Below are 25,098 nucleotides of genomic sequence, written 5' to 3'. Positions count from 1 at the left end.
CTAACAAGCTAACAGTTTGTAGGCCCGGGCTAGACAAGGTAGCAGTTAGCGGACCGGAGCTGGACAAGCTAGCAGTTAGCAGGCCGAATTAGCAAGCAGGGAGATAGCGAGGGCTAGAGAGTTAGCCTTTGGGGGACGTCGCGATGGGGTGAGTCTGTTTATTCCTCTTCATGCGGTGACATCGATAGACCGGTCGTGGGCCCGGGTATTGTAGCTCAGGAGTATGCTACGGTGGTAGCGCAGGCCGGGCTAGCTTCAAGCTAAGTGGGTGGAAACGCTAGCCAGGGGTAATCGTCCAGGGTTGCGGTTTAGCTAGATAGCTAGTTGTGAAGATCCAGCGTATTTGGAAGCTTAGGTTTAGCAAAATGTTTTTAAAGGGATAGCTATGTAAAAAACGAAAAATATGTAAAAAAACGAAAAATAAACAAAATATAAACAAAATATACAGGGACACGACACGACAGGACGACTTACTGCTACGCCATCTTGGATTCCAAACGGTATTACAGCCTCCGACAGGGAGAGGATGAAAATGTCAGTGAAGACACTTGCCAGTTGGTCAGCGCATGCTTGGAGTACACGTCCTGGAAATCCGTCTGGCCCGGCGGCCTTGTGAATGTTGACCTGTTTAAAGGTCTTACTCACATCGGCAGCAGAGAGCGTGATCACACAGTCGTCCGGAACAGCTGGTGCTCTCATGCATTTTTCAGTGTTACTTTCCTCGAAGCAAGCATAGAAGTTATTTAGCTCGTCTGGTAGGCTCATGTCACTGGGCAGCTCTCGGCTGTGCTTCCTTTTGTAGTTCCACATCCTACGAGCGTCGGAGCTGGTGTAGTACGATGTGATCTTATTCCTGTATTGACGCTTCGCCTGTTTGATGGTTCGTCGGAAGGCAGAGTGGGATTTATTTCAAGCTTCTGGGTTAGAGTCCCTCTCCTTGAAAGCGGAATCTCTACCCGTTAACGGATGTTGCCTGTAGTCCATGGCTTCTGGTTGGGGTATGTACGTACAGTCACTGTACAGTCACTGTACAGACGACGTCATCGATGCACTTATTGATAAAGCCAGTGACTGATGTGGTGTACTCCTCAAAGCCTTCGGAGGAATCCCGGAACATATTCCAGTCTGTGCTAGAAAAACAGTCTTGTAGCTTAGCAACTGCTTCATTTGACCACTGTTTATTTAATAGACTGGTGCTTCCTTAAATATATTTGTTTTGACTAGATTTCTGTCTGGAGTCAAAGTTTTCCCCATATCGTCCAAAGACAGCCATAAGGTGCATGTTATTGATGATCTATTGGGTTTGTTATACTGTCAACCTTTCTGTATGACATGGAGCTAGTGATTTTCCATGCAAGCAGATGGTAAAGTACTGCATCATCTCTCCTCTCTAGCTCCGCCACGTTCCCATGACTGAGTACGACACCAAGCTGGATGACCGAGGGAAGCTGTTCCCGGCTCCAAAACACCACAAGCTCAACATGGAGGGCTACCTGCGCTCCTACGTCTACAGCCCTAACCTCTACACCATGCCCGTGGTCCGAGCCAAGGAGATGATGGAGAGTTACTGTGTCGTGCCTGATGACATCAGTCCTGTGACTGATTGTGAGGGTGGTAGTAGGGCCAGTGGGGACAAGCCAGTGGTAGGGTCAAAGGTCAAGCCTAATGGTCCCACTGCTGCCCAGCCTCCGGCGGTCCAGGTTAACCTCTCTCCGTTTCAGTCTCGCACTGACTCCAACCCTCAGAAGGTGAAGGAGCTGATCAACTTGATACTGAAGTGTCGGAAGAATGCAGAGGGGGATGTGAGGAAGAGGGGAGAGGCGCAGGGAGGAGCGAAGGAGGGGGCAGGCCTGTTGGACCCCCGTGGGCTGAAGAGGAAGCTGGAGAGGGAGACTGCAGAGAGGACTCTGAAGTACCTGAAAAAGGCCTCACAGGAGAGGGGTGGAGTGGACAGCAGACCAGGTATGGTAGGCCTTACTGAGGGGTGGTGCCTTGGAATTGTTTCAATACTGTGGCACTGTCTTTGGGATAACATGGGTCCCAGAGTTTTCCCTTGACGGGTCCCAGAGTTTTCCCTTGACAGGTCATAATTAAAGCATAAGTTGAAGTTGATATCCAACTTCTTGTCGATCTAGGCTCTCAGGTGGACAACTTCCTGACTCCTACCAAAACTGATACATTACATCTTGAGTTGATCCCAATCTATCTTCTGTTCTCTCACTTCCTCCCTCTAGCTGAAGGGGGCCAGAACCCGTCCTGTCTGTCCTCTCTGATGCTCCACAGTGTGGGTCTGAAAGACGTGGACCTGAGGAGAGACGGATCAGAGGCTGCAGTCAAGTTACTGAAAATGTTAACCAGCCTGAAGAATGCTGCAGGGCAACAGCCACAGAGTTCTGAGGGCAGAGGAGGGTCAAGAGAGGGGGCGGAGCAAACTGAAGCTCTGCTGTTTGATAGGATGATCAAGCTGGGTCTGCCGCCCAATCAGGACATTGACCTGAGGAAACGACCTTCTGGGGGCCTGCAGGACAAGGCTGACTACTTGGAGGTACTGAACTCATCTGGCATTAGCATCACTTCAAAGAGGATATCCCCTACTCTGATATGCTTCCAATTACTTAACTACTTAGGAGCTATCGGTATGAATTCAATTACTGTAAATCCAAGTGCAATATGGGTGTGTCCTATGTGTACATGACATTGTATTATCATGTGTCTCTCTGTAGGAGCAGGCAGCAGGCAGTATGAGCAGTCTGGAAGGCTTCAGCCCCAGTTCCAATGGTGAAACGCCCAGGAGATCGCACTCGCAATGTCAGGGGGAGGAGCAGATTCCATGGGTCCTCATCCCCATTACAGGTAAGGATGGACTATCATGTTCCCTCTGTATCGCCGGGAGGGGGAGGGGTCTTGCAATGTGCAGCCCTTCCCCAGGCCCCTCTACATCCAAGCCTGTCTAGTGCGAAGATGCTACAATCGAGGCTGTTCTGAGGGCAAAAGGGGGTGCAACTCAATATTAGGAAGGTGTTCCTAATGTTTTGTACACGCAGCGTATGCTATGTAGAACAGAAATTGGTGTATCTCGGGCATGTACAGTATGGGATCATGGCAGCTCTATATAGGCAAGCCTCAGACCAGCTCTGCTTGGAGATACCAGGTTCACGTGACATCACTTACAAAAGGTCGACCTCTTCGGAGGAAAGGGAGGTTCGGTGATTGCCCTCGACCGCAGCCTTCCTCTTTCGCCACATGTTCGATGGCCTTCCCAACCAATCTGGATCGGGCATCGGCTCAACCTTTGTCTGCGTTTATTGTAGCCTATCAAATGGCCTATAATAGGGACAGATTTTAGATTTCGTTTGATTGAAAATAAGTGTTAAGCTCATTAGGCCTATATTACAAATAGTCTATTGCCAAATGTGATTGTCATATAGGCTACACCACTGACATTATTATAGCAACAAACTACGGAGTAGGCTGGCCTAAAATTATACGAAGTCAGTCACAATACTATTTTGGGATATTTTGAATTCAAACTCCGTAAGACTCTGGCGTTACTCTGGTGCAGTCACTCTTCCATAGGCTACCTGTGAGGAGCAGTAGCTAGACATTCCGTCTGGTGTTAGGCCTGATTCACGCAGTCTCCTCTGAACAGTTGAATATATAGATACAGAAAGTAAATTCAAACTCAAAGGTTTTGTTGGATTTTTTCTCTCAAATAAAGTCAGTATTAGATCCTTTTTCTGGGCACTCAAGTGAAGATCGGAGGTCTAGGCTATACCTTGTCTTCTGATGGGCCGCTAAGCCCGTCGCCGTCTGATGGGCCGCTAAGCCCGTCGCCGTCTGATGGGCCGCTAAGCCCGTCGCCGTCTGATGGGCCGCTAGGCCCGTCGCCTTCTGATGGGCCGCTAAGCCCGTTGCCGTCTGATGGGCCGCTAAGCCCGTCGCCTTCTGATGGGCCGCTGGTGCAGTCACTCTTCCATAGGCTACCTGTGAGGAGCTAGCAGTGAATCTGACTATCCTACTTTCCCTGCACCATCACTCACGTACCACAATAAGGGGGGGGGGGGGGGGGGTCTTTTTTATATGTATAAAGAAATACTTGTTTACCTTTCTGTGAGAAACTGATATGTGACACTATTATGATATTTACTAATACCTTTTCCTCCTGTGTAGGGCTGAAGTGGAAGAAGTACAGCCAGAGAGAGAAGGACAACCCTCAGGACCCACGCTTCGTACCCCAGATCCCCATGGCAACCAGCAGCTACCCCCGCTGTGTTCTGGAGCGAAGGGAAAGATACGTCACCCCTACCCTAGAGGAGCCCCCAGAGCCTAGCCCCAGTCCTCCCCTAGAGGAGCACCCAGAGCCTAGCCCCAGTCCTCCCCTAGAGGAGCCCCCAGACCCCAGTCCCTGTCCCAGTCCCTACCCCAGTCCCTACCCCAGTCCCTGCTCCAGTCCCTACCCCAGTCCCATAGAGGATGATGAGCAATTAGCTGAAACCCCCTGTGACCCCACAGAAATAACCAACAATGAAAAGACAACCACAGACGAGACAAACCAGAGCCTCCTTCTGGTCCCTGTTACTCCAGAGAGGACCAGCCTCCCAGAGAAAAGCAGCAGCCCCTCCCCTGAGCCATGGCCAGCTGAAGAACCAACCCATACTAACCCCATAGATGCTGGTCAGGAACAAGCTGAAGAACCAACCCATACTAGCCCCATAGAGGCTGGTCAGGAACAAGCTGAAGAACCAACCCATACTAGCCCCATAGAGGCTGATCAGGAACAAGCTGAAGGCAGTACAGGAAAATATATGCCAACTGTTGTGGCAGCTGAAGACCCAAACACAATAGAGGTTGAACAGGAGGAGGAGGTTAAAGAGGTAGAGGAACAGGTGATGGAGGAAGTGAAAGGGGAGGAAGATGTGATAGAAGTGGTAGATGAGGAACCGGTGACGGAGGAAGACCTGATGGAAGTGGAAGAGCAGCTGGAGGAAGGGGAATTAGTGGAGGAAGTGGAGGAAGAGAACCAACATGTGGAGACAGAGTTGAAACAGACAGGGCAGGTGTCACCCAGACCACCCTCCTCCATTCCTCCTATCCAGAATCCTCCTCCCATTCAAAATCCTCCTGTCCAGAGACCCGTTCTGACCAGAGTGGAAAGTATCCTGGACCAGCAGTTCAGTGACTTCTCCACAGAGATGCAGATCCTCCTGCTCAGAGAGAGCGTCCACTACAGCTCATCGCTCCTCCATACCCAGAATGCTTCACAGCAGCTCCCGGTGCATCCGCTCCTGCACTTCTCGGAGTACGTCTCCTTCTACAACTCGTCCCCTCCAATGCAGGCCTACGTCACCTCACTCCGAGACCGCATGGGCACCATCATAAACGTACAGGACCAATGGATTCCCGGCACGTTAGCCACCAAACCTGCCCTGGTCTCATCTATCACTAACCGCCACCATGCTAACCACTCTCCTCCAACCACTACATACTGGAACCATTCTTTCTGTGGCCCTGTGTCTCAGTCTGTCCCCAGCCACCGCCTCTCTCCTGCTCCTGGCCTTGCTGTGTCTCAGTCTGTCCCCAGCCACCGCCTCTCTCCTGCTCCTGGCCTTAGCCTTGCTGTGTCTCAGTCTGTCCCCAGCCACCGCCTCTCTCCTGCTCCTGGCCTTAGCCTTGCTGTGTCTCAGTCTGTCCCCAGCCACCGCCTCTCTCCTGCCCCTACTCCTGGCCTTGCTGTGTCTCAGTCTGTCCCCAGCCACCGCCTCTCTCCTGCCCCTACTCCTGGCCTTGCTGTGTCTCAGTCTGTCCCCAGCCACCGCCTCTCTCCTGCCCCTGCTCCTGGCCTTGCTGTGTCTCTGTCTGTCCCCAGCCAGCGCCTCTCTCCTGCCCCTGCTCCTGGCCTTGCTGTGTCTCAGTCTGTCCTCAGCCACCGCCTCTCTCCTGGTCCTGGTCTTAGCCTTGCTGTGTCTCAGTCTGTCCCAAGTCGTCACTCTCCTGGCCTGTTTGCCCCTGGTCCTGATAGCTCAAACTCTTACAGTTCTCTACCTGTGTCTCATTTTAATAATAATAATAGCACAATGATTCCCTCTTCATCGTTTCCCGGCACGGCCTATTCTCCTACTCTCTACCACAACCCACCACAGACACAGACGGGACTACCGCAACTCAGCTCCAGTCTAGCCCCCCTGTCCCTCCAACCACTGGACAGTCAATGGACAACTTCAACACAGAACCCTGATTCAGGTGGGAGACTGGGAACCTGCAAGCCAAGTGATATGTCAAAAGCGAATAATTGGACAACACAGAACACTGACTTGGATGTCCGAGGGCTACGAGCAAAGTTCACGCCTCAAACAAGTGCAATGTTTGAAGCAAAAGACGATGTCGTAATGTTGGATCAGCCGGTTTCAGAAGCCACCGTGGCGGCTCTACCTCCTCCTCGCACTCAGATGATTGACAGTTTGTCAGGGGTGGGCGGGCCAGTGGTAGAGCCTGTCCCAGGGCCAGGTCCCGCCTCCCCTTCAGCCATCAGTAGTCTGATCAGCCAGCTGAAGCCTGAGTTGTTCAGTAACCTGGTGGAGATTATAAAGGATGTCCAGAAGAACTCTGTCCAGTTCTACATCCACACACAGGAGAGGGAGAGGGAGGTCTCCCACCACATCAAGGTTATTGTAAAGCAACTGATCATGTAAAAAGAGCTTTAGAAATACATTTGAATGATTGAATGGTGTCTGGGGTGAGCTTTAGAAATACACATTTAAACATGGAGAGAGCTTGGTGTGTATATATTGTAGTAGTGTCAATGTATGAAACTGACCTTGTTTCTCTCTCATCCCACTAGGAGTACCTCCAGAGGTTGGGTAACGTAGAACGCAGTCCTGTAAGTTTCCTGGAGAGAGAGAACCGGATGGACAAACTAATGGTTCTCATCCAGAACAAGGACATTGCAGCGCACATTCACAAGGTACACTACAATAATATTAAATATATCATGATATTTCTATGAAATATATCCGTAATATACATCACACAACATTGTGCCTTTCTGAACGTGGACCTGGTAACTAATATGCTTGGCATCTTTAGTGTAATGAAAGAAAGTTGACCTACTGTTCTGCCATTGCCAGGTCATATCAGGTCGTAACATCAGTAACGTCAGTAACGGCAGGTCGTAACATCAGGCGGGTCGTAACATCAGTCAGGTTGTAACATCAGGTCGTAACATCAGTAACGGCAGGTCATAACATCAGGTCGTAACATCAGTAATGGCAGGTCATAACATCAGTCAGGTCGTAACGGCAGGTCGTAACATCAGTAACGGCAGGTCGTAACATCAGTCAGGTTGTAACGGCAGGTCGTAACATCAGTCAGGTCGTAACATCAGTAACGGCTCTAAGGTGTTCCTAATAAAGTGTCAAGGCCGTTCCGCTCTAATAAGGTGATGTTGTGTTAATCATGTTGGTCAGATCCCGGCGCTGGTGCGGTTGAAGAGGCAGCCGTCGGTGATCTTCGCTGGAGTAGACAGTCTGGACGATGTGAAGAACCACACCTACAACGAGCTGTTTGTCTCTGGGGGATTCGTCGTCTCAGACGAGTTTGTCCTCAACCCTGACTACATCACTCACGGTGAGTTTTAGTGGGACAGCTGTTGTGACAACAGCGGCTCAACAGCAGCATACTAACATGAAGAAAACCACAATGGTTAAGGAGACTCAGAAAACAGCAGGCTTGCACTAATGCTTTTGGGTAGACGTTGAGCACAACGTGTGTCTGGGACTGGTGCATGGCCCCAACCGCCTATTGTTTTATTGTTGACCAGCAGGGGGTTTTTACATTCTGTAATTGAGTGACATGTTGTTGTAGAGCGTCTGCGGGTGATTCTGATGTTCCTGGACCAACAGAACTCAGCAGAGAGCGTGTGGAGGTGGAGGGTCCACTGGAAGACCCAGAAGAAACTCAAGGAACAGTCCAGGTACTGGTGCTTTTGAAATGGCCAATGTTCAATAGCTTCAGCATAAAATCATTATATTATGAACAAACTGGAAGGCAGTTTTTGTTGCGTTGGTGAAACTAGTATGTGCAAAACTCCAAACTAAGATTGAACTACATTTGACATTTTAGTCATTAAAACCTCTTGATACTACCCATCCCGGATCCGGGATCGTGACTACAGGCTCAGCTCATTACCATAACGCAAAATGCGAAAAAATATTATTTGAAATATTTAACCTCCACACCTATACAAGTCCAATAGCTCAAATGAAAGAAAAACACCTTGTTCATCTACCCAGCAAGTCAGATTTCTAAAATGTTTTACGGCGAAAACACACCACACATTTATATTAGACCACCACAGAAACAAAAGACAAGAGGCGGCGGCCATTTTGTCCCAGAAAATATAAAATGATAAAAGCAGGATTAAAAAATAAATCATTCACTAACCTTTTGAAAATCTTCATCAGATGACAGTAATAGGACATGTTACACAGTACATTTTATTTTCAATAATATGCTATTTATATCCATAAATCTCTGTTTACAATGACGACATTTTCGAAAAATGCTACTCAAATGTCCGGAGAAATGATGATAGCTCCGACAGATAACGTCAGATAACAAGCAATACACATGACTAAATATACATGTTCTACATATAGTTACAAAGATACACTTCTTCTTAATGCAACCGCTGTGTTATTTATTTTTAACGTTACAGAATTCGTTCACTAGGCTATAATATGAGGCGGCGCTCAGATATTAGCTGTATGTCTCCTCTACGTTTGGAGAGCACAGAAACCCAAAATTAACCACATAAATATTCCCTTACCTTTGATGTTCTTCGATCAGAAGACGTGGAAGGAGTTATACTTACCCAATACATCGTTTGGTTTCAAGTTGTGTGTCTCTGTATTAGCATATGCCAACAGCTTCAGCTGAAATGCACCCAAAATGACTTCTGGTCCCGCACTCTTGCGCATCAAAACTTCAAAATTACATATTATATGTCGACTAAACTGGTCAAACTAAGTGCAGAATCGAGCTTTAGGATGTTTTAATCATGTAAAACAAAGATCAGCGCGAACAGACAAACCGACGTCAATTGGTGTTTCATGGAAAAAGAGACCGACGCGCGCAATAGAGTGCATGTATTTTCGCGTGACCCGAATGTTTTAGCCCGCCAAAGGACGAGGGCGCGAACGCATAATTTGAAAGCAGACATCGCGCTGAACACATAGATGGGTGGGGGCGATAACGTCAAAGTTGTCCCAACTTTTCTGTTGCCAACAGGGTGTTTGGAAGAAAGGCTGCCCTGGGAGTTCTGCTTTACATACAGACGTAATTTAAACGGTTTTAGAAACTTTAGAGTGTTTTCTATTCAATAATTATTATTATATGCATATATTAGCAATTTTGGGAAAAAATATTTTCAGTTTACTATGGGCACGCACTTCCTCCAAAGGGGGCAGTAATTCAGCCCTAGGCTTAACTGGTTTAAGCAGAGGACGAATTTATCCAGAATAACTGGGGCAATCCACATTTTTGGACTTATAAATTAATTATATGTACCCATTGATTCTTGGAAGAATATAACTTAAATGCCGTATGAGCTTAGTTCAACTGACGTACCCCATCAGAACCTAAAATATACGTTTGTTTTTACTTCAATTTTTGTAAACAAAATAAATGCAAACTGGGTAGCCTCAACCTGGTTAAAACAATCATGTTGAGGTCTGAACATCCATAACATATCTATGAATTTGAGTGATCACATTTCTCCAGGCCCATCCCTCAGCTTTTTCCCAAAACAGTGGCAGGAGGACGCTTTGTTTCAACTGCCGATTGGCCTTAAATGCAAGAAGTAGAAATTCTGTTCAAAGTGACAGGGGCAAATTGGGATTTGTTTTCTAACTTCTCAGGTTTGATTAAACTCATTCTCCTCATCTCTGTCCCCATCAGGTTTAAAAGTGAAGCCAGGAAGATCTTGAACCTGCTGACCACGTACCAGAAGAAAAACATTGTGGAGTTCCTGCCATACCATGAGTGTGACGCTCCATCTCGCCCCGCCCCCGACCTGGACTGTCTCCTCAAGCTGCAGGCACAGCACATTCAGCAACGACACATCATCTTCCTCACAGGTAACACACACAACCTAGACTTTGATCAAGCTGCAGGCACAGTACATTCAGCAACGACACATCTTCCTCACAGGTAACACACACAACCTAGACTTTGATCAAGCTGCAGGCACAGTACATTCAGCAACGACACATCATCTTCCTCACAGGTAACACACACAACCTAGACTTTGATCAAGCTGCAGGCACAGTACATTCAGCAACGACACATCTTCCTCACGGGTAACACACACGCTAAACTAGCGCTTCTCTTTGTTTTGCTGTTCCAGAGAGCCACTTCGAGATGTTCCCCCACTACTCCAGTACTGGTATCGTCATCGCCAACATCAACGACATCATGCACAACTTCGGTGGCCTAGTTGGTTTCCATGACATCAGAGACAAGCGGTCTACCTCAGTAGACCTCATAGCTGCAGCTACTACAGGTAGTTAATATGGGTCATATTTAGGAACAGGAGTTTTTCCACTGACCATAGCCTGTAACTAGTGCACAGAGTTTGTTCTGGTCAGGTGACATGGTCAGGCAATGCTGTTGGCCAATAGGATATTACAGGATCATATTGTTTTGAGGGTAACGAGGCATCTAAACAGGATCTCTAGAGCACAGAACAATTCTGCCCTTCCCAATGTTTATTCCAATTGACCCATAACACTGTTAACCTTTTGTATTTTCCATCCACAGTCCGAGAGGAAAAGCATGTGCTGGAGGAACCGATCCTTCTGGACTCCCCCTCCTCCCCAGATCGCCTGGTGGACCGCCTGTCCACTCCGCTGAACGAGGACGACTTCCGTCCATCCCTCCCCGACCAGCTTGTTCCTGACGCGGGGACACCCATGGAGCTCAACTTCCAGGCCCTGAAGGAGGCCATCTCTCAGTTCAAGGCTGATAAGGCTGCTCGCTCACAGATGGCACCTCCAGAGGTGGATGGGGAGAGACCAGAGTCCCCACCAGGACCAAGGATTCCTGGCCTGGGTACAGACTCACCAGGGTGTCTAGGGGACTCTGGAGTTGGTTTCCTCACCCCTGGTCTCCTCACTCCTAGTTTCACCCCTTCCCCTGTCTCTCTCCTTGGTCCTGTCCCTCTCCGCTCCAGCCAGTCCCCTGCTGCGATCCAGAAGGAAGTGGGACTGACCCCCACATGGCAGGCTAAAGAAGCTACCCTCTCCTCACTCCACTCTAAGCTCGGTCTGAGTGTAACTGCTGGTGCCGAGGTGACCAGTGACATGTCTTTGTGTGGCTCCCAGGGCAGACTGAACGCTTTCAGCAGCCACCGGGATCCTTTAGCTGGCATTGTCACTGAGGGCCATGGTGAGTCGGGGGCCACACCCAGCAACCCCCCAGGCCCTGAGCCTCCAAGGTCCCAGGGGGAGAACACTAAACCCAGCCCAGTAGAAGGCAGCCTCCAGGGGGGGGGGGGAATGACTGACAAAGCCCCTAGCAGCCCCCTCCCTGGTCCTCCAGGTCCCAGGGCAGCAGCCCCCCGGCCAGTTGGTGGTGGGGATTACATAGCGGCAGCGACAGACAGACTGGCACAGGCAGCCAGACAGCAGCAGAGAAACGGCTTGTTACCCATGCCTAATACACTGTTCCTTAACAGTAACCTCAATCTGCACAACCATGGCATGAGCATATTCCAAAGGCCCATGTTGAATAGGCTGGAAGGACCTGCAGGACGGGGGGGTATTAGACCATTGATGCCTAATGCCATTGGCTGGGCTAGGATGGGCCAGGCAGGGGGGTCAGAGTCCTGTCTATGGGGCCTTCAGCAGCAGAACATTGGGCTGGGGCGCCACACCTTCCCTTCACGACTGATGGGGAACCCTCATCACCCCTGGGGTAGTAACCAGACTGCTAACCAGGGGCGTGGGAATGGCCCTTGGAAGCGGTGACGAACGGCCGAGTGAACAAACAAGAGTTGTGTTCAGTAGGTATCAACCTGAAAGCACTGAGGATATACCGGGATGTTCATTTTTGTTTTCTGTTGTGCCCAGATGGATAGAGAGCAACTAGCACGACTACCTACTTGACAGAGTCAAATCTCTTCTACACATTACATTTCTTACTGAACCCTCCTGTCCCAAACAGGCCCCACTAGTGAATCTTCATTTATGATCCTAAAGAAGCGCTTTACTTGACAGGAAATAACTTTTTTTCCCTTCCAGATGGTAAAGCCAGCTGTGGCCTGGCTGGTGCTGCCTGCTGATGATACTACTCACTAACCTGTCAGATCTTGTCAAACCAAACAATTATATTTGTATTTTCTAGGAAAACTTTTTGTTATTACTTGTTTGTTTAGGGGCTGTATTCAATCAGATCCCCTTTAGCCGACATCTGCGTAGCGGTTGTTTCGTCGGTGGAACAGCAGAGCTGTCAAATCCACTAGCAGCTCCTGGCATTATACCCAGTGGACATTGCCATTGTCTGAACGGTGTTGCATTAAGAGAAATCCCATAATAAGTTTGAACAGTGGAATGTGAGATGTAGTCTACACCTCCATTAGGAGATAGAAACCCTCGATATTAAGTTTCAGGATTGTTCAATTAGAGCGTGTTTATTTCTATATAGCCTACACTTCCTCATTCTGAACGTCTAATGGGAGAGGGCCAGGTGTGGCTGAGTGACAATTATCACAAGAGCAGCTGCTCACCGATTTGATGCCTCAGTTTGACCTTCAACACCACTAAACCATCCACTATGCGACGCTTGATCTGATTGAATCTAGGCCTAAGTTAATATCCTTGTACCTTTTTTGGTTTTTGTAAAGAAGTATACTGTAGCCATGTGGCCTTGTACAGAAAACCAGTGGTTTTTATCTTAATGTTATTTTTTACAACTTTGTTTGTATTAAAACATGCTTGTCAAAATTATGGCTTTGTTTTGTCAAACTATTTCTACTAGGACTGACTTAATCCAGACATTAACAAATTTACCTTAGTTTCCCTTTAAATAATTGTATATTTAAAAAAAAAAACGTTTATTCACACAACACAGTACATTTTAAATAACAATTTATACACATGGTCATTAGATGAAAGTCCCTTCAAAGCTTGTAAATAAACTAGTAACAGAGCCCCAGTGTGGAAGTGTCAGAATACCCATAAAACCTAGCGGTCAAACAAAGTGGTTCCAATCATTTTTCCCCATAGGGGATGTTAGAAACACTTAAAATAAGGGCTGTGTTTGGTGTAGGTTTACCCTGCCATGACGTGTAACTGTCAATCTCTCTTGGACAAGGGGACTTCAAAAACAATACTAGTTAGTATCAATGTAGACAAATCGCTCTGACTTGGAACATATTACCAGTTACAGGGTCTTATACATTTATCCCCCCCCCCCCCCCCTCCCCTTATCATCATATCATGTGACTCAATATATTCCTAAGCTCCTGCACGTCATCTAGCTCACACTTTTGCTAACCGGTATTGTCAATTCAAGACAGTTCACAGAATAGTCCAAATGTAGTCAATTTATTCATTACTACATTTAGCTAACAGTTAATCCAAAGATTCCTAAATTTGGCAGTCTGGTCCAGATCATCATGGCATTTGTACTCTTATGGCAGCTAATTAGCAGTTCATTTTGGGGGGTAAATTACAGGAGAATATATTGATAAAGTCCTTGTCCGAGAGTTTTACATGATTATCAAAACATCACGCCAGGGTAAGACTACACGAAACACAGCCCTTTTGAACTGTTTCTAAAATCCCATATGGACCCATTTCCGTTTGACCGCTAGGCTTTATGGGTATTATAACTCATACTGTCGTACTCTATTCTATGGCTGCAAAAGCACCACTACATATCAAGTGATCAAATACCAACACTACGATCATAGCCACTCACACACAGGCCATTACATTCTGTATAATACCTACAATACTCTTCAAACCCATGTGGTCAGTAAAGTGCCAACATTTGATTAAAATTTAAATACTCTTCACAAACTACGATGACGGTTCAATCATAAATGGTAAAGTGCTGCATGTTCCAGTTCAGAATGACCTAGTGCACACTGCGGTGATACAGCACATTCAACACAACAATGCTATCACAAACCTTTGTCAATTTTACATCAGTTGTACAACCTGAGTGTTTACTAGGTCTATGTGCCTTTAGACGTGAGGCTGTGGGTCACGTGTTGAGGTCAGTGGCGGTCCTCAGTAACAATCATTACAGGGTTCAGTCCTGTCTCCAGCTCTTTCTGCTTCTGCAACAAACCCTGGAATCAAACACAGTGCTTGTGAGCAGGAATGAAAGAAGTGAAATTAAAGTTCTTTCAGATTCTCTACTCATCTCCCTGAAGTGTACACTCATTTAGTCCCCCTCATGGCTTTAAAAAAGGAATGGACTGTCTTTTCACTTTTAGAGTGAACGAGAGTGCACTGAGGAGAAGGGTAGAGAATGTGACTGTGTGTAATGGACACAGATGTAATACAGATACCTGCCGTAGCTTTGAGAGGCTCTTCAGTATGGCCTGCTGTCTCTCTGTGTTCCTAAGCAGCTCTGGGTGGAGCAGAGGGTCCTTCTGGTGGGGAGGGCTAATGGGCCTGCACTGGACCCCATCTGTCAGAATATGAAACTAGTGCTATATACAAAATATATCTGACAATACCCAGAATAACTCTGAGATGATCCCTATGCACAATAACTACATTATTGTAAATGTGCCTTTGGCTCCACAATAACATGACAAAGTTACGGTGTTGAGAGCAGAGCCGCAGCATGGTTCAGAACAGTGAAAATGACCTCTGACCTGTGTGTGTCTGTGGATGTGTGGAGGGTCTGGAGATGGGGGCACGGGGATCCATGTGGTACACCTCGTCGGTCCTCAGATATGGGATGTACTCAGAGGGGGGAGGGGAGCGGTCTGTGTCCTGGAGCGAACCATGGGCCTGTGTAGGGAGGCGGGAGCCACGGGACTGGTTCTGAAGGCGGTGTTTGATAGCAGGAACTGGAGGGGATCTGGGGGGAACTCTGGAGGCGCAAGACATCATGCTGTTACATCTGACAATGTGGTAGCCTCGTTTAACCAGACGGAATGTGGTGACCCCGTTTAACCAGACGGAATGTGGTGACCCCGTTTAACCAGACGGAATGTGGTGACCCCGTTTAACCAGACGGAATGTGGTGACCCCGTTTAACCAGACGGAATGTGGTGACCCCGTTTAACCAGACGGAATGTGGTGACCCCGTTTAACCAGACGGAATGTGGTGACCCCGTTTAACCAGACGGAATGTTGAAAATGATTTCACCTCAAACACAGTGTTCAGTCTGATTTAATCAGGCTACAAATGGAACACTACTGCCTTAACTTCTACTCACCTTCCAGTGTGAACAGCCATGGCGTGTGTCACACCTGTGATGCCATTCTTTATCCTGCCCTGTGCAGTGCTAGCAGGGTAGTTGGCTTGTGGTGGCGAGGGGTCAGCAGGCCTGAGGTCAGGTTCGGGGTGAGGGGTTATGGTGTTCCTCTCCATCATGGTCATGAGTTCCATCTGCCTGCGGAGGCGGCTCTCCTGCCTGGTGTGTTGTAGCCCTGCAGGGTAGCGCTCTGATGCCGGGACATAGGGTTTACTGGGTCTCTGAGTGTTCCACTCTGGCCTACGACCTCCTCCCCTGTGTCTCTGGCCCTGGCCTTGGTCTGTCCGGGCAAAGGCCTCGTACAGGTCTCCTGCACCTGAGATTGTACATTATTAATCCCCAGGAGGAAATTAGATTCGCACTTATAAACATAGTAAAAAAAACAATACACACCACCTTCTACTACTCCTCCTCCCAGGTCGTTCAGCCAAACGTTCTCCTTCCCCGCCCTGGGGCCAGGAAGGTTCCTCTGAGCCAGCTGTGCTTCCTGCCTGGCCTCCCGCCTGCACCTCTTGGCGTTGGGAGGAGGAGGTCTGTACTCTACAGGGATGTCTGGGGTTTGCACCGCCTGGCTTCGATTACCTAGAGCCTCCACTGTGTACGTGCAGCCCGGCCTGACTGCTGGGTTCACCTCTATGCAGACACAGAGAGAACACCACACAGGGAGGCATTTTAGAATGCCTATTTACAACGGGGATTTGGTGAGTAGTAGATACATGCCTGTATAGTACACGGTTCATGACACTAATTCAGATAAACACTCACAATAAAACGTCTTAATTCAGTTAACCACACCCAAACTGTAACATGCTAGGAGGAATAGTGTAATGTATGTTACCAGTCTTCACTGCCATGTCCTTCCTAAGGGAGGCAGTGCTGCAAGTCTCTTCTCTCAGGGTGTCCATCTCCCTTCCTGTCCCTGTCTGGTAGTGGTATGGTCCTGAGCTGGTGTTAAAGACTAAAGACAGAACAATCAAAACCTGCTTTGCTTTCATCAAATACCAAAATTAGAACCCCAGGTTGTTGTTTTTTTACACCTTTATTTAACTAGGCAAGTCAGTTAAGAACAAATTCTTAATTTCAATGACGGCCTAGGAACTGTGGGTTAGCTGCCTTGTTCAGGGGCAGAACAACAGATTTGTACCTTGTCAGCTCGGGGATTCAATCTTGCAACCTTTCGGTTACTAGTCCAACGCTCTAACCATTAGGCTACGCCAGGGAATTTAAAAAATAAATGTTTTTAGGGTTACCCGGGCCCTGCTACTCCTGTACTGAACACCATGTTCAATGGATTATCTATTGAAAAAGTTTAGTCCAGGACTAGTTATAGTCCTGTCCAGGAAACCAGAAAGCTTTGTCAAATATTCAACACTGTTACTGTATAAAGCACATGTGGTCAACTCCCCTGGAGAGCCACTGGGTCGGCAGGCTTTTGATCCAACACTGCTGAAACACATCAGGGTCAGTTTCACAAGTTCCCGTTGAGCAGCTGATTTGTAGAATCTGGAACAAATCTCAACACCCCGTAGCTCTTTTGGATGCAATATGCTAGAACATTATAACATACATTAGCCTACAACCAAAAAGTCAAATAAAATAATTCCCTCATTCAGTAAATTAGGTATCAAATGGCTATACTTTGATGCAAAGTGGCTAAGCGTGAGGGTTCTAGACTGACTTTTTCCCAGTGCCAAGTAAGACATGAAAGTTAGACATTTCATCTAACATGTTCAGAGAAAGTTAGATATTTTGACGTGCAACATTTCAAAATAGGATCCAGAATAATCATGTGTTTTTCTCTTTAGAGATCAATTTGACTGCATGTTTTTTGTGCATATTGTCCTAGGCCAGGGTTTTCCAAACCCGTTCCTGGAGAGCTACCCTCCTGTAGGTTTTCAATCCAACCCCAGTTGTAACTAACCTGATACAGCCAGCTAATTATTACAATCAGGTGTGCTAGATTAAGGTTGGAGCAGAAACCTACAGGACAGTCTATCTCCAGGAACAGGTTGGAGAGCCCTGGGCTAAGCCTATAGCTACATCATTTAACACATAAGGAAGTGGGGACACAAAACATTTGCTAGATTGCTAACTAAAGATATTGTTTCTAGATAGCCATACAATTGACCTTACAGTAAATGTAATGTCCTACAAAAACATGCCATTGATAGGCCAGGTGATGTAGGGCTATTCACCTTAAATGGCTTGCTCCACACCGTTCTGCTGGCACATCATCTCAATTACACACGGTTTGTAAAAGGTGTAATTAACTCTATATTGACACTTCAGAAATTATTTAGATTATAGCTGAGACTATCTTATTTTTTAACAACATTAAAGGGTAGTTGTTTTTCCTGCAATTAAATCTCGAAATGTTGCTCAACTGTCAGTATGCTTGCGCCTATCAGAACGCATCTCTCTCTTCACTCAGTGTGTAAAGGGGGGAGAGGAAGTGAGCACCAGCAGCGAGACAGGGACAGGGCAGATACTTTCATTGCAGGAAGCAGGTTAATGGATAATACTGTTGACCAAATAATGGTTTTAGAACCAAAATATTATTTGTTTTGCCGCGTGGTAACAATTAAGCAGCGGCACAATACAACGGAAACACTGTAGTCGTCTACGTTGCATTTATTAAGGCCTTTGAAAACTGAATGGAAAGACATTTTAACACTTATTAAGGCCTTTGAAAACTGAATGGAAAGACATTTTAACACTTATTAAGGCCTTTAAACTGAATGGAAAGACATTTGAACACTTATTAAGGCCTTTGAAAACTGAATGGAAAGACATTTTAACACTTATTAAGGCCTTTGAAAACTGAATGGAAAGACATTTTAACACTTATTAAGGCCTTTGAAAACTGAATGGAAAGACATTTTAACACTTATTAAGGCCTTTGAAAACTGAATGGAAAGACATTTTAACACTTATTAAGGCCTTTGAATCAGATAAATGAGTTTCAGAATTGAAGGCCCTGCGGACACCCTGTAACAGTAATCACCCCGTGAGGAGACAGGTTCCCCCTCCAGAGAGTGTTGCAGCTTGGAGACGTCGTGTCCCTTCCTGGCCAGCTCTCTGATCCTCTGCTGGTGCTTGTCCTTCAGGGCCTCCTCCTGGGCCCGCTGAACACTCAGGTAAAGCTCCTCCTGCTTACGACTGTGCTGCTCCTGCAAGGACCACCACAAGTGTTACAAAGACCCCAACAAACTGTTGTCAGTTAATATAATGCATGCTTGGCATGACAAACACAACAGGAGTAGGCTAAAACTTATAATACAATTCCAAATTCGAAAACAAATGGAAAGAACTTAATTTGTGATTGTTAGTCATCTCTTTCATTAAAGATGATATACTGGCAGAGATCCCCAATGAGCTCTATGTTCAGAAGTGTAACGTCCATGTGCTCTGACCTCTGTGTGTCTCTTTCTCTGAGTGTCGAGCTGGTACTGTTTCTGTAGCAGCTCTCTCTCCTGCGCCACCCTCCTCTCCTCCTCCTGCTCCACAGCCAGGCGAACGGCCTCCTCTGCCTCACGCTGCCTCCTCCTCTCCTCCACCTGAGCCTCGATGGCACGCTGGAACAGGATGGGACAACCAATCCACAATACTGTCAATCCTCTCAGAGTCTCAATTGCCAAGAGAATTTGAATTTTATTAGGATCCCCATTAGCTGACGCCATGACATCAAATAATATTCCTGGGGTCCATCATAGCACATTGCGTAAGATTATACATTAGATTAAAGGATTTGGTGTTCTACCGTTATCCCACTCATACCTGATGCTCCAGCTGTTTCACTCTCTTCCTCTCTCTCTCCTCGATCTGGGCTGGGTCCAGTAGGGCCGTCATGGTCCGGAGATGGCTGAACAAAGAAATATACATCATAGAATAGCACAGAATAGAATGAATAATTGTTCCCGATCAGATCCGATGGTTAGGGGAAAACTCTTGTACTGGATGGCTCACCTTGCCTTCTGTGGGAAGCCTCCAGTGATGTCGACGCTGGCTCTCCCAAGACTGTCTCCTCCGTAGGTGCTGGCTCCGTCCCAGGCCACAGACAGGGCTCCTAAATGGGTCCTCTGTTGACTGAGGGGCTCTGACTCGCCCCTCTCTGCAGCCACGGGGGCCTGGAGAGGGACTCTCATCTGGGGGGAGTCAAAGTGCATGGCCCAGCGCTCATGGTCCTCAGCCTGGGAGGGAGGGAGGTGGATTAGTGGAAACACTATTGAGCAATGTTTTCAACTCAAGTCCTGGGAACCTACAGGGGTAAACATTTTAATTCTAACCTGGCACTAACAAACCCGATTCAACTAAACAATTAAAACAGCCTGTTACTTGGCTGAGATACTGTTTCTCCTGCCGGTGTCGCAGCTTGTCCTCCTCCCTCTGCCGGTCCAGATCCTGCAGCCACCTCCTATGATGCTCCTTCTTCTGAGCGCTGAAGGCATGTTCTACTGGGGTGGCCTCCTGGACATCACAACCACAAAAACAGCAGTTTTACAACAGCACTCTGTTGTAACCTTCAGTTGAGATGGCCTGTTCCCTGTAACTCAAATAGTAAATGTGTGTTTGGTACATTATGGTAGTGAATGGTACTCCACCCCCACTACGAAGGCAGATCTGATGGCAGAAGGGAGGTCTCTGTGACTGCTGTAGCTCTGAGTGGAGCACAGTGTGTCTGTGTCCTCCAGACCGGGTCCTCCTAGCATCTGGCCAGAGACCACAGAAGCTTGTCAACAAACATATTTTCTTAGACATTGACAGTGAAAACTTTTTGCAGAAGAAAATCCATTGCCTACCCCAGTGTGTATGTGACCATCTCCAGGACCAGGTTTGGATGTGATGGTCACCCTTCCCCTTGGGCCATAGTCTGCCGTGACATCTGGTCTGCTCAGGTCTTTCTGCTGTTTCTTCAGAGCCATCTGTTCGTCTTAATCAGACAGAGAGCAAGCCAATCAAATCACTTCATTAATGTCTGATAAGCTGTAGCACACCACAATACCCAGACACCACCAATCAATCAATTACATTGATGCTCCAGAGGTCTTGTATAATGTAAGCCAGTAGTTTAAAAGTAATGCTCAGGAGCCAAAATGGGTCCCAGAAAATGGTGCACTACCTCATCCATTTCGTATGATATGTGAAATAATGTGTAACTTGAATGATATGTTACGAATTGTTTAAAAAAAAATGCTGTACTGAAAGTGAAACCAGCCCCTTGCTGTATGGTGTGCTGTGGTACTGTACAATACTAGATCACAATACTTAGGTGCCAACATGATAAGTATTGCGATTCTCACAATTCTATACTGAACAAAAATATAAAGGCAACATGAAACAACTTCAAAGATTTTACTGAGTTACACTTCATAGACGGAAATCCGTCAATTTAAATAAATTCATTACGCCCTAATCTATGACTGGGCAGGGGCGCAGTCATGAGGGGGCATAGGCCCACTCATGTGGGAGCCAGGTCCACCCAATCTGAATCAGTTTTTCCCCACAAAATGGCTCTTTACAGGAATAAATACTCCTCAGCACCTCCGACGATCCCGCAGGTGAAGAAGCCAGATGTCGAGGTCCAGAGCTGGAGTGATACCACATGGTCTGTGGGGCCTGGAGTGATACCACATGGTCTGTGAGGCCTGGAGTGATACCACATGGTCTGTGGGGCCTGGAGTGATACCACATGGTCTGTGGGGCCTGGAGTGATACCACATGGTCTGTGAGGCCTGGAGTGATACCACATGGTCTGTGAGGCCTGGAGTGATACCACATGGTCTGTGAGGCCTGGAGTGATACCACATGGTCTGTGGGGCCTGGAGTGATACCACATGGTCTGTGGGGCCTGGAGTGATACCACATGGTCTGTGGGGCCTGGAGTGATACCACATGGTCTGTGGGGCCTGGAGTGATACCACATGGTCTGTGGGGCCTGGAGTGATACCACATGGTCTGTGGGGCCTGGAGTGATACCACATGGTCTGTGGGGCCTGGAGTGATACCACATGGTCTGTGGGGCCTGGAGTGATACCACATGGTCTGCGGTTGTGGGGCCTGGAGTGATACATGGTCTGCGATTGTGGGGCCAGTTGGATGTACTGCCACATTCTCTAAAACAATGTTGTAGGCGGCTTTTGGTAGAGAAATGAACAGTCAATTCTCTGGCAACAGCCACGGTGGATATTCCTGTAGTCAACATGACAATTGCACACTCCCTCAAAACTTAAACATCTGTTGCACTGTGTTCTGTGACAAAACTGCACATTTTAGAGTGGCCTTTTATTGTCCCCAGCACAAGGTGCATTGCGTAATGATAATGCCGTTTATTCAGCTTCTCGATATGCCACAACTGTCCAGGTGGATGGATTATCTTGGCAAAGGAGAAATGCTCACTAAAAGGGATGTAAACTAATTTGTGCACAGAATTTGAGAGAAAGTTTTGTGCGTATGGAAATGTTCTGGTATCTTTTATTTCAGCTCATGAAAAATGGAACCAACACATGATGCATTTATATTTTTGTTCAGTGTATATGTATTGCAATTCGATGTTCCAAACATATTGCTCACCATATGTCTGCTGCAGAGGGATAAGAGCAATGAGAAAACTATTTTAAAAATATATATTTTAATTGAACCTTTATTTAACTAGGCAAGTCAGTTAAGACCAAATTCTTATTTACAATGACGGCCTACTCCAGCCAAACCCAGACGACGCTGGGCCAAATGTGCGCCGTCCTATGGGACTCCCAATCACAGCCGGATGTGATAGAGCCTGGATTCGAACCAGGGACTGTTGCACTCTGATGCAGTGCCTTAGACGGCGGCACCACTCAGAAGCCCAAGTTATGCAAATAAAAGTACTGAAAACAAATTGGTTCCATATTTAAAAAGATGGAGAACAAGCTATGAAGGAAAAATACTTAGTGCATGTATTTTTTGGTGCAGGTACAGCCAACTAGCTCAAATAATATTGCGATAGTCAAAACGATACGCTATATTGTCAAAAATAATATCCTGATGTGTAACTGGATCAATTTCACCCATCACTAGTTGGTACCTAGTTCTTTCCTCCATTGTGTCCTCTTGGCCTCCAGTGCTTCTTTGTCCATCTCTCTTTCTCCCAGAGAACTGAACAGGCCAGATGGTTGACCACAAATCACCCACCTGTCCAGTAGAAAATAAAGTATGCTAAATACATAACATAATTGAAATTTCACATTTTAGAGGTATCTGTCAAGTGGTCAAATAGGCTCCTAGTATATTACCTTTCATCCTCGCTTTTTCCCTGTGAGTTTCCATTCCCACTAACATGTGCAGCACTTCCTTTTCTCCCCGTTCCAGTCAACAGGCAATTCTCTTTAGAGTTCCCTTCATTTCCTTGGGAATATGCAAACACTGTTAGCTACATGCATCATAGATGGTAGTGGTACATCTTCAATTTCATCATCAGGTTCATTTAACAGAGAGCCATTTGCACTTGAATTGGGATTATTGTAAACGTCTCACTCTAACCTGTTTGAGGCTGGCTGTGTACATCTGGATCCTGTGAGCGAATGGTTGAGTTGTTGATTGTGCTGAGGATCTGTTGGAGCTGCTCATTGGTCAAACAGACCAAGCTGTCCTTCACAGTGGACTTTGGAGGTCTATCGGTGGCTATCTGCCCATGTCCTTTAGCTGAAGACACTTTTGCCAAGTCTTTGGTATTGTGGTCAGTGCTGCCCTTGACCTTTGGTTTTGTATGATTGGATGCAACCATTGGAGTGTCATTCTTGACTGGCACAGTGTGGGTAATAGGGACTGCCTTCCTCCTCTCTGCACGTTTCCTCTGTACTCTCAGAGGCTCCTCGGATACTGGTTCGGGAAACTTCTTTGAGTTGAGGGCATTTTGTGGTCTGGTTCGAGAGAGTATCTAACATTAAATCATAAAAAGGAAAGTAAAATGACAAGGATAGTTACAGTTCATGCATTTATTACCGTAAGTGCAAAAAGTAACGGTTGTTAGATAGTTTTCTGCTATCTTACCTTATTTGGATTCTTCATATCAACACCTACAATCATGGCAAAACATAAATGACAACTCAAGTTAAAATCGGCTTGGATTCCTTTGAAGTATATGGTAATGTCTAATGATAACTTAAAGTTTAACTGAACGGTATGATACCTACCATGATGATTGGTTAGAATTAGCCTGGGCTTTCCATTTTCAAGTTCGAACATCAGACCATCCCTGTTCACCAAAACAAAAAGGTAATAGCTATAGATCTAACGTTAGGTATGTTGCTACATACGGCAGATATAGATCTAACATTACAGTTTTATGCTAGCCAAATTATCTTTCCAAACTTTGATGGCTGGTTTACAAGCTTCAACTAACTATCTAACTAACGTCACCAAATGCAAAGCTCATTAGCTAACGTCACCAACTGCAAAGCTCGTTAGCTAACTTTAAACACGACTGGTGAAAGGAAAAATCATTACTCACCCCAGATTCATTTTAGCTGACAGTTGTCATTGAACTGGCTGAACGATATACATAAATCTTGTTTCTCACCAAATAACTTTGCTAACCATTGCTAGGTAATAATTGTCCAGTTTCCCCAAACTCCTAGCTAAACATGGATACCTCTCGATATGTTTATTGTGTCAGAGATCCTTTTCTAATATCTCTGATTGTGTATGTTGGTTGCTGTCAACGACCAATGAGAACATAAATGATTGGCTTATCACTCACAGGTTTGTATTGAGCAGCGAATCAGAATACGTCTTGCTAAATAGGTTAACTTTACGTTTCCGACATTACGGTGGTAAACCCCTGTGCTTAAACTAGGGATTAGACTAGATGGTATACGGGACAAGCGAGGAAGAGGCGAAGCGAGAGGATTTACCCCGCCCAAAATATGTCCGAATGAGATTTTTTTTTTTAAGATTGGATGGTCTGTGAGATAGTGTCTTATTACATTAGGCTTATTTGATCGGGTTGACGTTTCGTAATATTTAGGCTGTTACAAATATGTTATATATAAAGATGCTCACTCACATGACTCCCTGCACACTGCACTGACTCTCCAAACACGCAAACATCTTCATATTGACTCTACACACACACACACACTCGTATACAATCATAATTTACGCCGCTGCTACACTGTTTATCATATATCCTGATGCCTTGTAACCTTATAGGTAAAATATATATTCCGTTCTGCCCCTGAACAAGGCAGTTAACCCACTGTTCCCCGGTAGGCCGTCATTGTTTAATAAGAATAACTGACTTGCCTAGTTACATTTGTTTTTTTAAATACAAAAATACATAACTACCTCTATCACTCCAATTGTAAATATGGAATTGGAACTGACCCTGTTTATAGCTTCTTACTTTCTTGTGTTCTTATTTCTATTCATCATGTTTTTGTTCTACCTTGTGTTATTTTTAGTGCTAGGTGGATATTGATTATTGCGTTTGGAGCTTGCAAGAAAGGCATTTCACTGTGCTTGTGCACGTGACATAACATGTTCACGTGCATATCTGGTGTCCGGAAAAATTAAGGCAATTACAATTATAAAAACATTACAGTGCATTCATAACAGATGTCACAACA

At 46.3% G+C, this 25,098-nt stretch overlaps 2 protein-coding genes across 5 annotated transcripts in view; one reads left to right on the top strand and one right to left on the bottom strand.

Moving 5' to 3' along the window:
- tasora (transcription activation suppressor a) overlaps positions 1-13,001 on the top strand; it is a 29,737-nt gene extending 16,736 nt beyond the window's left edge. Inside the window, exons 14-24 of one of the 2 annotated variants that reach the window (XM_031827867.1) lie at positions 1,395-1,962; positions 2,235-2,545; positions 2,724-2,853; positions 4,171-4,670; positions 4,719-6,662; positions 6,839-6,961; positions 7,464-7,623; positions 7,861-7,969; positions 9,955-10,133; positions 10,403-10,558; positions 10,816-13,001. In XM_031827867.1, the coding sequence (XP_031683727.1) occupies positions 1,395-1,962; positions 2,235-2,545; positions 2,724-2,853; positions 4,171-4,670; positions 4,719-6,662; positions 6,839-6,961; positions 7,464-7,623; positions 7,861-7,969; positions 9,955-10,133; positions 10,403-10,558; positions 10,816-12,023 (5,388 nt within the window). In that variant the 3' untranslated portion in view covers positions 12,024-13,001. Of the gene's footprint in view, positions 1-1,394; positions 1,963-2,234; positions 2,546-2,723; positions 2,854-4,170; positions 6,663-6,838; positions 6,962-7,463; positions 7,624-7,860; positions 7,970-9,954; positions 10,134-10,402; positions 10,559-10,815 lie in introns of both variants that reach the window. The other variant, XM_031827799.1, reaches the window with a different exon arrangement.
- Positions 13,002-13,094: 93 nt separating this feature from the next.
- On the bottom strand, positions 13,095-24,310 carry ccdc66 (coiled-coil domain containing 66). 3 transcript variants are annotated; one of them, XM_020494922.2, is made up of 19 exons: positions 23,982-24,310; positions 23,665-23,726; positions 23,522-23,547; positions 23,012-23,408; positions 22,765-22,876; positions 22,557-22,663; positions 20,296-20,426; positions 20,098-20,205; positions 19,832-19,963; positions 19,463-19,686; positions 19,274-19,358; positions 18,910-19,071; positions 18,501-18,666; positions 16,335-16,454; positions 15,890-16,129; positions 15,458-15,812; positions 14,888-15,108; positions 14,576-14,697; positions 13,095-14,353 (listed from the first exon to the last, which is right to left on the bottom strand). In XM_020494922.2, exons 1-19 carry the CDS (start codon positions 23,990-23,992, stop codon positions 14,279-14,281), a joined length of 2,856 nt encoding a protein of 951 aa, XP_020350511.1. In that variant the 5' UTR covers positions 23,993-24,310; the 3' UTR covers positions 13,095-14,278. The 3 variants fall into 3 exon arrangements, with proteins under 3 accessions (XP_020350511.1, XP_020350520.1, XP_020350538.1); XM_020494931.2 differs by having other exon boundaries at positions 15,893-16,129; XM_020494949.2 differs by having other exon boundaries at positions 23,012-23,391; positions 23,982-24,309.
- Positions 24,311-25,098: the final 788 nt, after the last annotated feature.

This window comes from Oncorhynchus kisutch, linkage group LG1 (genome assembly GCF_002021735.2).
Source record: "Oncorhynchus kisutch isolate 150728-3 linkage group LG1, Okis_V2, whole genome shotgun sequence".
Lineage (NCBI taxonomy): Eukaryota > Metazoa > Chordata > Actinopteri > Salmoniformes > Salmonidae > Oncorhynchus > Oncorhynchus kisutch.
This window is presented reverse-complemented; position numbering and strand designations above follow the sequence as displayed.